Here is a 22,186-nt window from a genome sequence, read left to right on the forward strand (position 1 = left end):
AAAATAAAATAGTTTAAATTTCATATGCATTTATTTAAATTGGTTCTCATACTTCATATTGCTTACTGCTTAGAAAGAAAATCAACTTTTAACAAAAGAAGAAAAAGTACTATACCTGCAAGGTGAAGGAGGTTTTGCTAAAACTTCGGGAATTCATGACTAGATGACATATCAATTATTTGTTGTTCATCAAAACCAGCTACCATTAAACTACAATGTGCAATACAAAGATGCTACATTTTCACATGTTTATCACAGCGCTCTCCAGTGAATTCATCACTACAATTACACCTCGGTATCTTTTTATTATCAACTGAACAATCACCACCGTTATAACAATAACCAAGACACACATCGATATCACATCTTTCTCCCTTCCATGTTGAATTGCATTTACATACAGGTTTATTATTTATAATAACACAATCTTCTCCATGTAAACAATAATTATGACAAAGAGATAATTCACAATGATCTCCACTAAAGCCTGGTTTACATATACATTCACCGGATGATTCTATTCCGTTATTGAAACATAATAATTCTCATTTTTCAACACTTTCACTCATACCCTCCAAAAGCTTATTTTTTTTATCTACAACCTCTAATATGTCTTCTTCAACCTAAGGAAGAAATAAGATCAATTAACACAATATATAATAAAAATAAATTTAATGCAAAGAGTAATAAAGAATAAATACACTAAGTTCTTTAATATCATGGTTTCAACTGCATATGAGGTCTGTTCAGAAAATAACAGAACTTTATTTTTTTAATCTTTATTATTAATTTTACAAATAATTAGTCCTTGTCCCCTTCAAAGTACTACCGTCACCTATTCACACACTTTTCCCAGCGTTGTTTCCACTTCGCGAATTGTTAAGCTTCATTTGAAATGGCCTTTAAGGTGTGTGAATAATTTGTATTAATGTCATTAACAGTCACAAAACAGCATCATTTCATAACAGATTTTAATTTCAGAAATAAGCAAAAATTACAAGGAGCCAGGTCTGGCAAGTAGGGAGGCTGAGGGAAGACTGATTTTTGGCATAACACTGACAAATTGACAAAGCTGAGTGTGCGGGAACATTGTCATACTGAAGGAACAATCAGTCATCTCACCACAACTCTGATCTATTTTTGCAAATTTTTTCACATAACCATTGTAAAACACCTTGACAGTATGCATGGTTCACTATTTCAACTTCGAGGCGAGAATTCAAAATCCATGATTCCATTAAAATTCAACAGCCCTAGTATTATCTAAACGTAAACCAGATTTTCTCATTAGAAAATGTGATATATGAATCTTAGAATATGACTGAAATATTTGGAAATTAAATATATGAAGCTCACTTAATAAAGCCACATCACCTTAAGAAAAAATATTTTTGGTAAAACTTACAGACACAAATCACATAATAATGATACACACAGAACTTTAATTAAGAACATGATCATCAATGTAGGCATGATATAATATAATGACATTAAACAAGGTCTTACAGGTACATTTAATAGCAATACTGACTTATTTATTTTAAGACTAAGAACATATCAAGTGAATGGTTTGATTCTAAAATAAGAACAATGAAATACTAAAAAGTTCTGTTTAAAACACTATTTATACTAAAAAAGGAAAAATGGATTACAGTAAGCATTAATAATACAATACTAGACTCATTAAAATGAACTGAATTTGATTTGTAGTAGATCAGATGATATAAAATTAATAGTTAACAGTCTACAAAAAATTACACAAGAACTCATCGATAAGAAAGATAAGCATGAAATAAAAGATGAATATCAATTTTAAGTTATTAAAAAAAAAAACAGAAATATAAAATGTCGTTAAAAAAACTAAAGCCAAAACTGCACAAATAATGAATTGTACATTTCTCTTCATAGGGATAGTAATTCACCAAAGGAGAAAACAACATTTGAAATGAAACTCTACTAGTTGCTCGCATAAAAACATACTAGAGGATCAACTGAATCACTTGTCAGTCTGTATACATCAAATCATTGAGTTAACTGAAAATGATATGTTCAAGAATGGCTTAATCAGCATTTTTTCAGAAGACACATAGATCATACCAACAAGGCAATGAAAATGAAAGATATTTAGTCCTGGAATATGAAATCCTTCTAAGCCAAAGGAACATGTAGCATTCTCGTTCTCTCTTCTCTTGAGTATAGGATTTGTTAGGCCAGGTTTCGCATCTTACTAAGGAAACAACCGGGCATTAAGAATTGGAACAGTAGTACTGTAAAAAAAAACCGAACATAAGAAGAGTACATTAAATAGGAACAGTAGGCATTTGGCAAATCTTTCAAGGTCAATTGCGTAATGCCTGACCTAAGATATTTTAAATAAACTTTTTTTAAAATTTCTGAACCTGATGCAGTCTACAACACAAAGAATGTCTCAAGGAATAGTATCTAGGAAACAAGGTGTAACATAAAATGCCAACAACCTGTCATGCTTAATAAACCGGTTTCTATATTACTAAACTTCAACATTCTATGGAGTCACACAGCAAGCCACTGACATTAGTGGCTAATGTCCAAAAAGTAGTTGATATAAGCATTAAAAAAAACCAAATTATGTTTCTAGCATAGTCCTTTGTTGGTAAGAAATCTACTTAGTTCATGGCAATCATAGCACAATGAAATTCAGACAATACCGGTTAGTGAAGGCATCATTTATCTATAATCAACGTAACAGTAATTTGTAAAAGATTTGAATTTACAGTACAGGTGTTTAACTAAAATAGGTTCCATCACTTAGTTTGGTCTAATAGTTTAAAGGCAAATACTTATATGATAATTTACAGAAGGTGTTGAAAATGATGTCCATCCACTTCTATGCACTGACCTGTCAGACATGTTTCTGGTCTAACACTGAACCTGTTTCACAAAATGTTTTAACTAACTTCTGAATAACACTTTTTACTGCATCTTACTTTTCAAATTTCTCCCTGAACTTTTACAGACACATAAAGATTTCATCTCTAAATACGTTTCCATCACGAATACACATTCTTCAACAGTTAACTGCATTTTAACAAACAACATACGATTATGCAACCTTGTTCAAAAGCCCATCTTCAACATAGATTGGCAATACTCAAATGTCAAGGCAATAAACAGCCCTCTTCATTCCAGCTCTAGTTGTCCCAAGATCTTCCACATTATTTTACCCATCTCAAACCAATGTATGCATTTTAACAAAAATATGCATTCAGTATAAACTTTTGAATGATTCTACTTTTCTTACGTTGAACAACCTGAATTTTGTCCCTCTTTGCCATCAGCAATCATACTTGCAACTTACAGTGAGGCACTGCCGATTCCGAAAGTTCCAAAAAAATTTTCTCTTGAAAATAGTGATGAACAGAGGAAACATGGAAGATGAAAATAATGCGGACTTAATTTGGAGAAAAAACAAAGCTGAACTTTTAGGAACAAGACTTGTAATAAGAATGGTATTTACCTCAAAAAGAAGTAAGAAAAGATATTTCTCAAATAAAAATTAAAGTTTTCCTTTTCTAAAAAAAAAGAAAATTTTATTTTTGTAGTCTACAATTAAGGCAAGCTCATAAACCTGGGGAGTGATGCCTTTTTATATATTTGTTCAAGTAAAGTTTAAAAGCTTCTCTCAACCTGATCAAAGTAAATAGAGTTATCTTGCCTAGGGTCAAATATTAAGTTGAGGAGAGTGAATGACTAAACCTCCCAAAAAAACGTTTGGTTTAGAGTGTATAACAGTAAATTTTTTCATGAGATAAAATTGGGTTTTTTATTAAATGTGTATGTAGTCGTTAATTTTTTGTTTAATTTGTTCATGATTTAACATGGTCAAAATCCCCATTTTTCAAGTTCCAAATTTTGTAAAGGAACTTTGATGTCAAAACTTCACTTTTACTTCAAATTGAATCCGCACACTTTTAGTAGGAAATTATTCTGTTAAAAAGGAAATATTTACACTTCTATATCATGACCAATCACATTAACAAATGCTGGCACAAAACATAAAACAAAAGTGTCTTTCAGAAAGCAAAATGTTTCAGTAAAACTAGATGATCTGAAAAAATGAAAATGATGTACAAGCTATATAATTTCTCAAGAAGTAGACCGATAACTCTCTGAACCATGAATTATATTCACTGCAAAAGATTCTTGGTGTAACAACGTAGCTGCAGTTTGAAGACAAAATACTCCCACAAACATTCTCAACTTAGTCCAATTTTATCAGCCATGAAATCAATTTTCAAAAACTTCTGTAACTACTGAAGCTAAATTATGAAAAACTACTGGAAAATAACATCATAAAAACATTTTTCTGCTTCAAAATTTGAAAAAGTTTAACATTTCTTAAGAATTTATATTTTTTCTTTGGTAAAAAACAATATCACATAAGTATACTTGCGCAGTTTCAATACAAGTACGCAAATAATGCCTTGAAATTTTGGCTGAATGGTTTTTGAGAAAATGGATCACAAACTTGGCAAATTTAAATAATGGGAACTAATCTACTTAAATTACATATATAAAAATGTTTGGTAGCTGAATAATAAATATTTATAAACTGTCTTACCTGATCCTTTCGTTCTTTAACTTTGCTACATTCTTTAGGATCAAGATACGATTCTTGGGAAATTGAAACAATACCATAAATTTTAAAAAAATACTTTTTAGAGTAGGATTTTAATTTTGACACAGTTACACGATCATAATCTTCATTGTTTATCTTAGCATTATAAATTGCCTCGCTTCCAACATCAGTCCAAAAAAATCTTGAACCCAATGTACTCAATGCCACAGGCTTATGTGCATTTGCAGCTGAAAGAGTTTAATTATTTAACTTTACTAAACAATTAACAGTAAAACATTAAAACATTTTATACATAATATTTATCATTAATACATGTATGGATTGTAACAACAATAAATAAACACTATGATTTACTAAAAAAAAAAAAAAAAAAATTACAAATTTTCTTCTTAAAACATACTACATTCTCTAGCAATAAGTTCTGTTAACAACTTGTATGTTTTTTTGTTTTAGTTTGTAACTGTCAGGCACACAATTTCAGACAAAAATTTTAACTTTTCATTACTGAGGAATATAATCACGAAGGAGTTACAAAAAATGTTATCCTTAAACAGTATAATATACGTAACTTGGAACATTATCAAGGCTTTATACAGCAGTAGTTTCTCATAGTATTACTGAAATAAAATTGAAGTTAACACCTGAAAAATGAATTAACACATTTTTGTTAAACAAATAACACCAATGTTTGTAGTGGTGCATTACAAACTTTTTGTAAGATATTGCAAGTCATTATCTATAAATAACATAAAGGAGGTGTCTGGGGTAACAAATGGTTTCTGAGAGATCAGTCATTTCTTCAAAAACAATTCCAAAACACAAAAACTCTGAAATTCAAATATCAGAATACATTTAATTTGAAGTGTTACTTCCACAATGTATTATACCAAAATTTTATTATTATTATAATCAATTTATAATGGAATTTTACTACAATAACCAAAGATTATGATACATTATAAACTATCAAACATAAAAAATTGAGTTCTTTATCATTTTTATATTCTTGAGAGCTTACTGGGATCGATTGCAAGCGAATCTGCAGATCCGCCCATTTCTCCTTCATAGCTATTTGCACTCTACTCCCCAAATTCATCTCTATAACAGCTATTTCAGAATCTGCCTGTTCTTTTTGCAATTCTGATATAGCTGAATACAGAACTGGATGGTGTTTCCCCGTGACTATTTGGAACCTGTTGTGCCAGCTCTTGCTGATGTTGTTTGTCTTGTGAATATCAGCTATAGTTGCATCATGCTGGTTCTGTAGTTTCAGGGGACGAGGAGTGATGGTGCATCTATCTTCTGCCTCTAGCAGGACCCTGCTAATTACATATGTTTCTCCAAAGTAATCAATGACCAGGAGAATTTCATCTTTAACATCTTGAAGAAAGTTAAAAACCCAATAAACAAAGATCTTCTACCGGAACAAAAGCTAAAGCTTGTTATAGACCTGCATCTTGGATTTTCTTAAACAGCGACTGACCCAAGTGGCAAAAAACTCCTTGTCCTCCATCTTCCTCTGACCTTACAGAATCATGAATAAGAAATTGTTTACCGATAAATGTTTTTTATGACAGTCAGGTAAATTATCAAAATCCACAATCAATTTAAGGTTAGGAGACAAATCTTTCTGATATTGTCTCCTTAAACCTTTTTTAAGATTATCTCTTGAGGGCAAATTACACAAAACACCTTAATAATAACACCAAAACAATAAAGCTAAATTAAAAGTACCTTACATTAGGAAGATACATTGCCTACACTAGAAGCACTTACAAAAATATAAGTATCTTCTGAAACGTTGGCCAATTGGGTACACAATAATTGTGCCGGCAAGTGTTCTGGGTGCACTATGGTCTTTGTTTTCAAAGTTGCCTAAACCTGTTTTGAATTGAATTTGTCGTAATTTGGCAGATGCGAACAATCTCCGATTGAGCGGAACTTTACAAAACATGAAGCTCCTGGCCCGGCTCGGGAATGATCATGATGTACTGCTCTTGCAGAACATTCCTTATAAAGGCATAGCTTACAGCATTCCCAGTGAATCTTACATCTGTACCGTTTACCCTTATAACCATTCAGTTATTCAATTACTGACAATTTCAGCAAGCATAGTCGTTAAATTTATATTACATACAAACTAATAAATCAAGCATGAAGCAACAATACAATCAATTTTGATTACATATAAATTTTGAATAAAGATAATAAATTTAAATAAAACCAAATACTATGTACAGGAAGACAACAAAATTTGATTTTGAATAGTATTTCACTGTCATGGAAATGTTACTGTTGAAAATAGTATTTTTCATCTTTTTGGATCAAATATATTCAGAGAAACGTTTGGATCAAACGGCTTCAGACAAACGTATTTGGAGAATAGTCTTTCGGATAAAATGATTTTCTGAGTTTTGGATGTTCAGAGATCTGCATTTGGAGAAACATCCATACACATTCTGAGACGACTAATAACAAGATAAAATTTGAAAAAATAATATCTGACGTAATAGAAATTAAAATCTATCAAGTACAACTAAAATGATAATTTGAGCATAACAATTTCAGGTAAATTCTTTTGCCCAATAAATATATCAACACTTCCAAAATTAATAAAATTATGATTAAAAATAAAATAAAATGCTGTTTACAGACAGAATTTCATAAACTAATATAATTTAATAGCACACCAATAATTTGGGTAGATAATATATTATTTGGTTAATGGAAGTACAAAAGTAAAAAATTTGACATTTTGATGTGGCATTAAAGGAGCAGTTGAAAATTTTAGGTGCATTGGTAATTTCAAAATTAATACGTCTTAGCATGAGAAAAAAGATAAAAATCTGTGAAATAATCTTTCGAAAGGGGCAAATTAGATTGGTTGGGCTGTATGTGGGTTGTTAATAAAAAAACCTTGGTTTCTAAAAATTGTAATGAAATAATGGAATCTGTTAAAAGCATCCAGTTTTCATATTTATAGTCGTTATTAAGTTTTTCAACACAAATATTCATTGCTGTTGGCACCACTGCGTGACCTTCACTGCATGACCAGTGAAGCTCTCTGTCACTGGTCAGCAGTCTCACTCTGCCATGAAGACAGTGCAGCAGAAAGATCAGTGCATGATCTGGTTTACTGAACAAGATTGGTTATCAGAATTCAGCTTAATTATTGATATGAATATGGTGATGCTGTGCCTACAAATAAAACAACACTCCAGTGTTGTTTGGTTATCAAAAGGTTATAAAAAGATCGATTATCAAAGTTATTAATTATTAATAACTTTATTAAAGGTATTAATTATTAATGTGAATGTGATGATGTGCCTACAAATAAAACAACACTCCAGTGGTTTAATCAGTTTAAGAAAACAGGAACCATCAAAGGGGTAGTCACCAGGACAGACTTCCATATCTGAACAGAATATGGCACAAATCCAAGCATTTTGTACATGTAGCCTGAAAAATTCATCAATAGTTAGGAATACTTAAATCTACAGTGCACAAAGTGGTGTGTATGAGGCTTTGACTATGTATGTATAAAATACAACTTTTGGATGAAATCAAACCCAATGACAAAGTGAATAGATTAGAGTTTGCAGCTTTAATGCTTACCAACATTAATGAAAATGAGGACTACCTGAAAAATTTCATATTTTCAGACGAGTCAACATTCCAACATTAATGAATCAGTAAATCAACACAACTGCAGGCAGGATTTGGGGATCAGAACCACCACATGAAATTATTGAACATCAGCGGGACTCTCCCAAAGTCAATGTTTGGTGCGGCCTGATGAATGACCAAACTGTGGGCCCAACTATTTTTGTAGAAAGCACAATTAATGGGGATTGTAGAAAGCACAATTAATGGGGATATTTTCTGTGATATGCTTGAACTTTAAGACTTTCTAATACTAAATTTCTGTATCAGGTCTACATTTTAATGTTTATTTTTAAACAACAAAAACTCAGTTGTTTGATTTTTTTAAATATAAAAATCTAATGTACACAACACATGACTTTCTTGTACGCCTATTAAATTACATATACATATAAAGTATATAAAATTTTATTTCATTAACAACTTCTGATATTTTTTCATATTTTTAAAAAATTTTTATTATTGAATTATTATTTGTCGTAAATTTCTTCTTACAATAAGAGGCTAATAATTATTAGAAAATCAATATATTTACATAAAAAAAAAATCAAATAAAAAAGGAGATGAAGTCTGATAATCGATGTTCCTTTCCCTTGTATATTACCGTAATTAAGAAAAAGTCCAAAATCCAAATTTTTTGGAGACTTTGGTTTAGTTGTTTGCAATCAAAAGGGGAAGTGCACAACTAGATGTTACAAGAGTCCTAAATCGAAAATTTCAACATTCTACGGCTAATCATTTTTGAGTTATGCGAGATACATACGTACAGACGTCATGCTGAAACTAGTCAAAATGGATGCAGGGATGGTCAAAATTGATATTTCTGTTGAAATCTGAAACCCGAAATTTTTCGCGATCACAATACTTCCGACTCTTTTCCCATTTGGAAAAATATAGTTAAAAGATGAGACAGACTTCTAGGCCACATACTAAGGCATCCTGGAATAGTCGCTTTAATATTGGAAGGACAGGTAGAAGGAAAAAATTGTGTAGGCAGGCCACGTTTGGAATACGTAAAACAAATTGTTAGGGATGTAGGATGTAGAGGGTATACTGAAATGAAACGACTAGCACTAGATAGGGAATCCTGGAGAGCTGCATCAAACCAGTCAAATGACTGAAGACAAACAAAACAATACTTCCTTTACTTTGTAAAAGAAAGTAAAAATCCATTACAAAATCAAAAAATCAATGATAATAAATAAAGTAATTAAACAAATCCATTACAAAATCAGAAATCTATGATAATAAATAATGTAATAAAAAAAAGTAAGGTCCAGAAAAAAAATTTAGAGAAAACAGTTCTAGTGAAGTGTTAATAATTCATGAGGTGATGATGTTTTTTATACAACAGCAAGATGATATGAACACTATGTATTTCATGACCTTGCAATGACACTCAAATAATTAATTAAATTAATAAGAAAATTTTAAAAATTCATTAACACAACATAACAAGCATTAAGAGATTACTACTATAATGAATATGACCATATATTAGTACAAAATTATCAAAATTAATTACTTTTATTTAATTAAAAATGTTGTAAAATAAAATATATTTAACTTTTTTTCTATCTACAGATATAATAAATAACTTTTATTTTCAGTTTTTATAATTTCATCTCCTTTAATTATTAATTTCAAAAAAGTAGTATTTAATCATTATGTACTTTACTTTTAACGATGTTCAAATATATCAATTAACATTTTTTGTAATAGGACCATCTCTATTACCCCGCCCCCTCCCGAGGGGAGAAAATCCCGCCAACGTAGTGTGTCCGGTCGCTACACCACCCTCTCCGTTCCTTGCCAGTAGTGGCTTTAAAAGAGGTGTATAGGGCTACAAAAAATCCCTTTATCAGACTTACAGTAAGTTTCTTTCAAATTTTTAAAATGAAAAATTACATGATATATATATGTGATTTATACAGCCATGTCAAATTTTCATTAAACTTTGACAGTTCATGTCAAGTTTAATGAAATGAAAAATGAAAGTTTAATGTTTTTTAATGAAAAAGTTTCATTAACATATATATATATATATATATATTTTTTTATTTATTTATTTATTTATCATCATTGCATATTATCTGATAGTTAGGTGATAGTAATAATAATAAGTCTTAATTTCTATATTTAAAAGTATTTTTCTAATGAAAGGCAATGCATTTTTAGAGTGGGTAATAACTTGTAACGAAACTCAGATTCATCAGTTTGAGCCAGAATCCAAATATCTGAGTTTGCCTGCCAGGAAATATACAAAACCTACAAATCAGCTGGTAAAGGTATTTTGGGAATATAAAAGTTTTGCAATAGTGCATAAATATAAAAATAATTGCTATTATTTTAAAGAAAAACATACAATCATCAGTGATTAATATACTTAGAAAATATAGTGAAGCATAGAATAAGGGGAAAAATCTACTCATTTCTCAAAAAGCGTAATTTTTCTGCCACACCTAAACAGCTCAAAAGATCAGAAAGTAATTGAAAAGTCAAGTTGTGAGGTACATCAATCTTTACAGTCCCGATTTCACACAATCAGATTTTATTTTTGTTTGGTCCTCTTAAAGTTTTTATGGGGCTCCATGTTCAGCAATAATGTACATATCAAGAATGCGGCACTACAAAAATGCCTTGGACAACAAGGTGAACAATTCTTTACTACTATAATAAGAAAGTTCATAAAAAAAAATTGGACAAGTAACTAGATGCAACCGGGAATTAAACTGCGAAGTAGTGTTAGTTACATTGTCATTGAATAAATAATCATTTTTCTATAACAATTGTCTCTTTAATTACCGAATGCCCCTCATAGTAAATTTTTTCATATTGAAGAGAACCCCAGCAGCAGTGTTTTAATTCTCTTTATACGTCATTTCTCCGCATTACTTTTCTTATCTTCATCAAAATGCAATTCTTTCTTTTGGGTTTCTGTATTTTTATTATACGGACAGAATGTTTTGTATACTTATACTTATTTTGTATATAATAAAAATACAACTAGAATAAAAAATAAATAAACAGATTTCTAAAACACACTTTATAAAAACTTTTTTATTGTACTTTAAATATAGTGTTCTTGAAATCTGTGAAAAATATACGATTATTCACTTTTTAATTTAATTTCAAAAAAATTGAATTTAAAACGCATCTTACTTTTTTTTTTATTGAGATGCGCTTTTTGACAAGTAGTTACATTTTTGTATTGGTAATGTTTTATTTATTTACACTTGTACAATTTTTTGTAATTATATATTACACCGGTCTTCTTTAGATCAAACAGTGAGGTACATAAAAAAAATTATATTTTACATTATTTAAATTTACCTCTGATATTTATCTCAGGAGTAGAATTACTTTTATCAAATAAGGATAAAATTACTTCTTCGGTCCAGTAAACACGTCCACTATATTGATCAACAGTTATTCCCAATGGTGAATTATTGGTTTTTGCCAAAACTTCTACATTTTTACCATCAATACTTGACCTTTGGATAGATGAACTTGTCCAATATAAGTTCCTGTAAAATTAAATATTATACTTAATTAAATTAAGATTACAAATTTCAGAATATACTCTTTTTAAAAAAATATTAAGCTTCTTTTATAACAAAATCAATGCGACTGACCGCAACAAAAATAAAAAACCAAAAGGAAACCTTTGAAGTTCAGTTAAAAAACAATTATTACATTTAAGGACTTTTTTTTTTAAATAACAGGCTGCTTTAAATAGTGGAGTACAAAATAGAAAATATATCCTTTATTTGATCAACATGTTTCTAACAAGAACTCTCAATATACAACTGCTCAAGTAGAAACTTACATCAACCTCTTAATTTAATAAAAATAAGCAAATGTTAACGGTGGATTTCTTGCATTTACTATTTGTTACTTTTCTTACCTTGCTTATACAAACGCTTACCCTTACCTAGTGACTGAATCTTATGTTTCAGTACTGCTTTAACCATTCCAATAAAATTTTTTGTATACTTGAGTACTATATTTTTGTTAGATGAACATTTTCAAAATATCCAGTTCCTTATATATTGCCCGAACTGCTTAGTGAACCTTAAAGAACACTTTTTCATACATTACTTGTCTGACCATTTCAGTCAAAAGAATTACTCTTATGACACACTTGTGTAGCATAATTCAGTTTTAGGTTACATATATATAAACTATGTAACTCTTAAATTTCATTGAATAAATTACCAACATAATCAGTTTATTATATGTTCCCAGACATTTAAATCTTTAGTTATGTAATAACAGTAAGATAAACATCAACAAACTCAATTAATACTATAAAAGAAAATATAACAAAGAATAAAGTCCAGAAACTAACAGGGCAGCCCGTCAACTTATAATGGAGTTTATTGTTCTTTTACAGAGTAGAAGGCGGGAGGGGGTCAGAAGAAAGGTCTCTCTACTTTAAATCCAAAATGACACTTCCAACTTGGCTCTATTTTGGAGATAATTACAATTAAAGATTTAAGATTTTTGTATCATTTATATAGCTTATTTGTTTACTTTGTACATCCACTATCACAGCAGCAGCAGCATCTGTACAGAAAGCATTTTAGAGTCGTAATCAAGCAGTCTTGGATATGAGTCTATGGATATTTTAACTTTTATTTTTCTTACATATACACTAATGCACATGATTCTTAACTATACAGTATACTCACACCTTGCTTTAATGGTATAGTGGGGAGGTATACTTACAGACCTCCCTTTAATGGATTTTGAACGTAACCTAATTATGGTATAGGTACCTAGGAACAATCTCCTTTATCAGACCGCTGGTGTTCCTCTCTTTTAGTCCGTAGTACCAAGGTATGAGTACATTTATAATAGTAATGTTTATAAGAAACTAGAAAAAAATAAGTAGGCATTTCATGTACCTTGATTATTTTATTTGAATGTAAAAAGGAAACACCGACTTTGAACTTTATAAAACTTTTCTCACAAACTACTAAATACAGATGCAACTTTTTTATAAAATTTGACATTCAAACAATCATACAAACATTTTCAAATTTATCCTTTATAACAACCCTAAAAATTTAAGTATGGCTTCAATCTTATTCTTTGAACAGCAAATTAGGGCGAAATGTTTCACTATCATTAATTTGAAAAAAAGGATTTCTGGGTGTTTTTTTTTTTTTTTTTTTTTTTTGTCTTCAGTCATTTGACTGGTTTGATGCAGCTCTCCAAGATTCCCTATCTAGTGCTAGTCGTTTCATTTCAGTATACCCTCTACATCCTACATCCCCAACAATTTGTTTTACATACTCCAAACGTGGCCTGCCTACACAATTTTTCCCTTCTACCTGTCCTTCCAATATTAAAGCGACTATTCCAGGATGCCTTAGTATGTGGCCTATAAGTCTGTTTCTTCTTTTAACTATATTTTTCCAAATGCTACTTTCTTCCTCTATTTGCCGCAATACCTCTTCATTTGTCACTTTATCCACCCATCTGATTTTTAACATTCTCCTATAGCACCACATTTCAAAAGCTTCTAATCTTTTCTTCTCAGATACTCCGATTGTCCAAGTTTCACTTCCATATAAAGCGACACTCCAAACATACACTTTCAAAAATCTTTTCCTGACATTTAAATTCATTTTTGATGTAAACAAATTATATTTCTTACTGAAGGCTCGTTTAGCTTGTGCTATTCGGCATTTTATATCGCTCCTGCTTCGTCCATCTTTAGTAATTTTACTTCCCAAATAACAAAATTCTTCTACCTCCATAATCTTTTCTGGGTGTATATTTATGAAAAACCTTTTGTTTATTTCCAAATTAAATCCCAAATTATTCCATCCAATTTTTAATTAACCTGTATATTTCATTTACAGTCTGAAATGTGATATACATAATAAAAAAGGTTTTTCACACTTTCCTTATTTATATGAGTAATTGATCAAACAAGAACTATGCATTACATTGGATTACTACTTTGATATATGAATGGTACAATAATGTAAAATCCACCTGTTTGGCTCATATAAAAGTTCAAACAATCATTACAAATAGATTAATATCTATAAAATTATGCTATCATCTGTAGTTTGACATGCTTAAAATGATGAAGGGGTTTTTATTATTATCATAAACAAGGACTTTAACTTTTAATTTTTAAAAAAGAACTACTTTTGTGACTGAAGATAAAAGAAAAAATGTCATTTTATTTCTTTTACAACCTACTTTTTACAACACACATAAAAATGATAATTTAATTTGTTTTCAATATAAAGATCTAAACAGCATAAATGAGAGTATATATTATCCAACATAATTACCTATGACATATATCGACAGCTAGTCCGTACGGCATATCTGATTCAGACTTATATAAAACAATACCAGCCTGAGGTGGCATGGAGTTCTCCAAATTTATGTATTTTATACTATAACCAACAGTCCAAAATAATTTTTGAGACATAGAATCAATAGCCAAATCAATTATATTTCCATTTTGTTCTGAAAATAAAACAAGTATAAATTATTACTTAATTAACACATCAACTACTTACACACTGACTTTCACAAAAAAAAAGCAGTTAAAGTAATAATTATTTTTCTTTTTTTTAAAGATTTTCATTCATATCAGAATGAAACCATGGCTCAGTACCAGTATTTGACCAAAACACAGTACGCTGTCAGACTAACAAAAAATCAATTAAAAGAATACAATTAGTTTAGATTACATTGTATCATGTGTAGGCTGAGTGGGAGTAGGCGTTCATTCTCCTCTCTCCGGTAGACCAGACCGGAGTCTGTAAATTTTGCACTCATTTATGAGTTATAACTTTAGCTGGGCTCATTAAGGGAACTAGGTCTAAATTTTGTTGCGATCAACACTTTTAGTGGGAAGTTGTTGTTATATTGCCTCGAATTGGAGACATTCATAAAATTGGCTCATTAAATTGTTAGAACTAAGTGCGGGGTCTTCGATCTGCGATTAGGTTTCTAGCTTAGTTCCTGAGGGCAACGTGGTAGCTTTAGGTGTCAGTTCTCTTCTTCGGAAGGCATAAAACTAAAATCTACTATCGGGGTGAACTTAGCGATGTAGATGTCCCTCGACATCTGCATCGGTGGCATCTCACGATGCCGGACTGAACACTGTGGAATGTGATCAGTTTGAGGGCAAGAAGATGTCCTCCGTTAAAGCCATTACTGGGAAGGAACGGAGGGGGTAGTGTAGCGACCTGACACGCTAAGAGGCGGGATCTTCTCCCCTCGGGGGGGAATCGAGATGTATCATGTGTAGGTCCCGTTAAAGCCCATCAAGGCTAGGAACAGGGTGGAAGGTGTGGTAACTGGAAGCATCAAAAGGCGGTGTCTCCCGTACGGGATTGGGATGTATCATGTGTAGAAATTGGCTCTATAAAGTGTAGAACTAGGTGCAGGGTTCGTGCTTCTACAAACTTGGTTAGCTAATTCAGAGGGCAATGATGTAGGACATTCGAAATGTCTGGATGAGGTCTGCAGCAAAGGCAAAAGCTGAGTTTAAAAAAATCATTGATGTAAATGTCTACAGAGGCATTTACATCGGTGGCATCCCAACAAGGCCTAGCTTATTAGTATAAGATGTAAAAAGTTAGAGAGTGAAAGACAATTCCCATTAAAGTCCATCAGTGCTAGGTAGGGGGGGATGGTGACCGGAAGTGTCAAAAGGTGGGTGGGTGTCTTCCCTCCCCTACAGGTTGGGATGTATCATGTGTATAAAACAAATTTTTACAAGCAATTATGTGTATGCACATGAATTTAATAAATTTATTGCATTAGAAAATAATGAAATTTTTAAATAAATATATATGAAAATTTACACATCAGTAAAATATTTGGTAACAATATCATTAAAAGAGTTTACAACGATTAATTTGTGGATGATTAATTCATAACTTAAGTTTTTTGAGATGTAATATTAAAGTGTGAGGTGATGTAAAACATTTTTTATACTGAAATCTTTTTTGCGTGTGAAAAATGTCATATATAATTGGGGCTAAAACCATCTGGAGTAAATTTTAAACAACTTTTTTGAGATCCAACAATGTTATGTTATAGCCTGATGAATATAAAGAAAAGACCAAGATGAGAGTGACTGCAGGAATTGTGAACGAGCAACTAAAGCATTTTAAATATCTGGGCAGTGTTTTGACATATGGGTTTGATAATGATGTACTTGAAAAACTTAACAAATTTCAGAAAATATGTGGGAACATACACAGAAAGCTAAAAAATATAAGATACACATATTAAATTTTATAACACGATAGCCACCCCCACTCTATTATACAGTAGCAAATTGTGATAACACACCAAAAAGCTGAACAGCAGAATTCAGGTGGTGGAGATGTGGTTTTTACATAGTGTATATGATACATGGAGGAATAGGATCAAGAATTTAGATATATGAAGAGAGCTTTCAGTACAATGTTTACACAACAGAATAAAATAAAATATACAAAGGAGGTGCTACCACTGGAGTAGGATGACTGGGGAGGATTCCAGCAGCTGCCTTGGCTTACCAACCTGAGGGAAGCAAAAATGTGGGGAGATCAAAGAAATTATGGGTATCAGAATAAATCTAGAAAACCAAATCCCTGTAATGAAGGGAAGAATTATTTAAGCTGCTCAACTACGATATGTTGCTAATAAAAATTAAATACAATGGTGGGTAGGGTCAGAATCAAGGAATTGACAGTGATGAGGAAATAAAAGTGTTATAGCCTCGAACTATCACCTTCCTGTATTAGCTGGTGCTAGCTAACCATCTGAGCCATTCTGATAATTACATTATCATTCGCCTGATAAATCAGTTTATCAGGACCCTCCTTGATATACATAAATACGTGAGCATAAATGATAACGAATGCGAAATTTAAACGATATATGTCAATTAAGTATCAAAAAAGCACCAGTAAATAAATTATTACTACTCTGGATTTACATAATAAAAATTTCCATTCTTCTTTAAATTAAACCTCCAAAATGAATCCTGGCTATGTCCCTGAATTTATTAAGTAGCCGATGTTTTTTTTTATTTCACATCACAACACTATGCACAACTTTCATTTTACACTAATATATATAACCTTTATTCACACCTTTTGCACTCAGCTTAGTATTTATCTAACTAGTTATCTACTTTTTTTATCACAACTAAAAGGGATTCGGAATGTTCACTTACTTAACATAAATGAGCAAAAAATCATCGTCTAAATAAGTCATATTTCACTTATACGTAAATCTACAAACACCTAATGCTCTACCTACTGTGCTATCCGGACTACGTAAATCTACACTCATCACAGAGATTGTTACATTAAAACAAATAAAATATCATAATACGAATAACCACAACATACGCTATGAACTACGCATAAACAGCTGATAGATTAAACTGAATGTAGCTGCTTTACCAACTGATGGTTAAAAAGAATAGCGGGAAATTTCATCAGCAGAGAGAAAAAACTGTGAAATATGATATATAAGCACCTGCCAAAAGAATTCAATAACCTGAAAAATAATCATCAGAGTGTTAACCGCATCACCTAGTTGAGTCATATTGAAAGGGTATATTATTATAAAAATATCATTATATCATGCTTACAATACCATAGGATTAAGTAGCGATTCAGAAAAAAATTTAAATCTAATTCACACATGTGAAAAGACAAATATTAAGTTTAAATATTAATCAATTCTGATAAAAAACAGCTTAACATGTAAACAAAAAAAAATTTCTGAATTGCAAACAATTACTCTTCCACCACTTACAACTCAAGGTAAAAAATATAGCAAGTTTATGTTTATATATATATATATATATATATATATATATATATATATATATCTACTAGCTCCACCCGCCACGCTTCGCTGTTGCACATTGTGGTTGCATGGATGAGAAATGAGAAACAAAACAAAGCATACGTTTCATAGAAGTTTAATTTTGCAATACTTGTGGATATACAATATTTTTTTGTTTTTCCACTGTCTGCGTAGATATAAAGGCTATCTGGTTTGCCGACTAGGGAACACACAACATACAGTTGCCCATGTGAGAAGCAATTCGCAGCTAAATCTAAACCACACAATTCTAAAGATTGACCTTGAGCTTTATTGATTGTGATTGCAAATGCCCATCGAATTGAGAATTGCAATCTTTTAAATTGAAATGGTGTGTTGGTCGGGATCATGGGTATTCGAGCAATGAGAACATCTTCACCTTTGAAAGGCCCCGTTAAAATCGTTGCTTCCACTACGTTATTCATAAATTTCTTAACTGCAAGTCGCGTGCCGTTATAGAGTTTTGGCCGATTAATATTCCGCAACAGGATAATTGTCATTTTTTGATCGAACCATTGCTAGAATCAATCTAATGAGGAATGTTTTCCCAGTTCCTCCTGGCGCATCCAAGAAGAAGGTCCCCCGAACTCAGTCATTTATCATTTGCATTATGCAATCATAAATGCCTTTCTGTTCACGCGTTAATTTGAGAATGTTTGATTGGACATATGACTGAAGTTCACCGATGTTGTAACTCTGTTCACGGCGTAAATCCACAACAAATTAAGCAATCGCAGCTCGGGTGGGTGCTGGCATTCCCAATTGACTAAGAACTTTATTTGCAATAGCTAAGCACTTGTCTTCAATATTTATCAATGCTTCGTTGTAAATGCCTTCTGTAAATTCCATGGTGTTATTGGTATTTTCTAGGCGTACTCTATGCAAAATATCCTCAGCCATATGCAATCGATATCTTTCCCGTAACTCTGTTGGAGATGAAGGGAAGCAAGCAATATAATTGCGAATAATGCGCGAATTTGGTTTGGATGTGCAGTTGCAGTTGCACGCGTCATTAATACATATATCCCACTGTTGGTCGTTTTCTAATAAATTCAGAGCTTGGTGAAAGGCGCAGCTCAATCACGACACGATCACACAAAAGTACCTTGATTAAAGTGAATATTTAATTCAGATTGTATAACAATCTGAAACAATCTTTTTTTTTTGTTAATAAAGAATGTAATTGGGAACAGGTATTGTTTCACATGTGACTGCGGTTGTCGTTAGCTAGTATGGTGAGTGTTCCCCTCGCTTCCGGCAGATGGCGTGGTCACTGGTACACAGCTGACCGTTAAAAAAACTGATTTCTCGCGGTCGCGGGTATGTGACTGATGCGAAAAATAGATAAAAACAATCTTTGATGCGGGTTATATATCGTGCTGAAATCTGAGCTCAATCGGTGCAGAACATTTTGAGTTTTTGAAGCCGTACACAAACGAACGTAACATTTTTATATATATAGTTAACATCTGTAAATATGAACATTACAAATCAAAGATAACCTTAATATTCAATAAATATTACTTTTTTTACAATATTCATTTATTACGCAACTTATTAATAATTAATGCTTTATTAAAAGACGCACAATATAAAATAAAATGTTAGATTTTGAAGTATTTAACAGAAAAGAACAAGTGGTTGAACAAACTATTTAAAAATATGAGATAAAAAAACATAATTTTTATGGAAACACAGGACAAAGAAACTTTCAAAAAGTAGAGATAAGTACTTATAATATTAATTCATGGAATTTCATAATTACAAAAAAGTAACAGCTGTACTTTATTTCTGTAAATTCAATATAAAGAACAATCTTTTTATTAAATTCTAAATAAAATAATGTATATATTTAGTTTTACTGTGTAATACTAAATTTGTTGATTCCAACCGTTACTAGTATTTCACTTAATAGTAATTTCAATGTAAACCACAGCTACCAGTATTATTACTATGCTGCTAGTATTATTGCTAACATAATTATTAATTAGTTAGATTTAACAGAGTTAAAACTTTATAGTTTATTTTTGCTGTAATTCAATATTACATTTAATGTTTCAGATTTCATAAATATTAACCAAAAATAAATAAATATTACTTAAACATAATTAATTTGAAAAAATAAAACAGAAATAAAAAATGTCTGATTTATGTGATGATTAATACTTCTAAAATACCAGTAAAAATTTAAACCCCTTAATACAACAAAATGTAAAAAAAAATTGTTGGGGATGTAGGATGTAGAGGGTATACTGAAATGAAACGACTAGCACTAGATAGGGAATCTTGGAGAGCTGCATCAAACCAGTCAAATGACTGAAGACAAAAAAAAAAAAATACAAGAAAGTGATTTTTTCAAAAATTTTCTAAATATTACTAAGAGATTCAGAAAAAAATAACTGAAAAGATTCAGTAAATCACACATTTTCACCTGTACACGATGTAAAAAATAATATAGATAACTGTATATCATAGCACCCTGATGGTTCGGAATCATCTGACACCAAGATATAACATTCTGGAAATGTAAGGTTATGAAGTAATGATAATATGCAAGAAACCAGAACACTACATGTAATAAATTGGCAGTCATCAATAATCCCATATAAAGCACCATTAAGTTAGCTGCTACATTACTGAAACACAATAAAATGATGATTCTACTTGAAGTATGATCTAGGGACTTTGTTTCCTGTTTAAGATACCACAAACTAGAGGGTAAAATAATTGGGTAATCCGGTAAACTTCTCCGATTAAGATTTAAATCTAAAATGGTTTGAATAAAATCACTAACATTGGAAATCATAGAAACATTGGAAATTACTAATAGCTAATGGCAATAATAGGTTGTAATATGACACCAGTGTGAACAGCAATGTATTTCAATGAATGTACAGCAATGAAGGTGTAAAAAGCAATTGCTCTTAAACTAGATTAAGTTAATGTTTGTTTATTTTACTGGTAAGATTTGGTAAACCAAGGTTAAAAATTTGTGAATGGTTTTGGAAGCGGAATCAGAAATTTTAAATCATTTTTTTTATTTATTCAAATCAATATAATATAAAAAAACATCATAATTCTTTGTTAATTTAGTAAAAATGTAATTAATTAAAAAAAAGTATTTATTTTCTTAACCATGATAAAATTTTAATTTATTACCTGAAAATTTAAATGCTTATTCATCAAACTCCATGATGAAATGACATTAAAACTTTAAAATTAGTAAATATTAAATAAATCTGTCTTGAAATACTGCAACTTATTAATCCTTGTTCTTTTAGAACTAATTAGAAAAGAGATTCTTCAAAGAAATTCCAGGGTTAATGGCTCCAAATGGTTAAAAAGTTAGGTTAAATAATATATCAATTTACACTTTTTTGTTGATTTAATGTGCTCTTTTTGTCAAAATTTAAGTTTTGCAATTTAAAATTTTTCAAACAAGTTGAGATATCTATTTTTATGAGTTGATTTTTAGGCCTGGATGTTATATTTAATGTCTTCATATGTGTGTTGTCCTGTTCCACTGACGTGATCTGAAAAATGTGATTTTGTTGTATATAGAGTGTGTATGTGTTTTTTGTACCTATGAGCGAGGAAAAACCATGGGGGTTTTTTCCATTACTAGAAAAAATATTAAGTATTTGAAAGTGAACAGTTAAATACTTAAATAAATAAATTTTAATGTATACTGCTAATTTATTATTAAATAAAAACAACAGCTATTAAATCTGTAAAACATTGATTTATACATATGCTTTGTACCTTTTGGGTGTCTCATAAATTGACTGACAATCAGATGGTACATTGTGTTTCATAGTTCTGTGAAATGCTGAAAACGATGGAAATGGGAAATCTCCTATGTAAACAGTACTGTGGCAGGTGACAAAACTTAGTTGTGTCGGAAAATCAGAAGACAATCTCAAAAAAAAAGATATATATTAATATAATATGTAGTAGTGGAGATTTACCGGCTGAAGCACAAACTTTAATGAATTGAATTAATGAACTGTGAGTCTCTGTCACTGTGTGAGC

At 30.8% G+C, this 22,186-nt stretch overlaps 1 protein-coding gene across 1 annotated transcript in view; it reads right to left on the minus strand.

Annotated features, from left to right (window-relative positions):
• LOC142326573 (protein cueball-like) overlaps window positions 1-22,186 on the minus strand; it is a 55,386-nt gene that overhangs the window by 21,840 nt on the left and 11,360 nt on the right. The window contains exons 3-7 of the mRNA XM_075369153.1: window positions 14,599-14,779; window positions 11,615-11,808; window positions 4,601-4,845; window positions 572-623; window positions 238-517 (exon numbers count right to left, since the gene is read on the minus strand). Coding sequence (XP_075225268.1) covers window positions 238-517; window positions 572-623; window positions 4,601-4,845; window positions 11,615-11,808; window positions 14,599-14,779 — 952 coding nt within the window. The remainder of the gene's footprint in view (window positions 1-237; window positions 518-571; window positions 624-4,600; window positions 4,846-11,614; window positions 11,809-14,598; window positions 14,780-22,186) is intronic.

The sequence above is a fragment of the Lycorma delicatula genome, chromosome 6 (assembly GCF_047948215.1).
Source record: "Lycorma delicatula isolate Av1 chromosome 6, ASM4794821v1, whole genome shotgun sequence".
Lineage (NCBI taxonomy): Eukaryota > Metazoa > Arthropoda > Insecta > Hemiptera > Fulgoridae > Lycorma > Lycorma delicatula.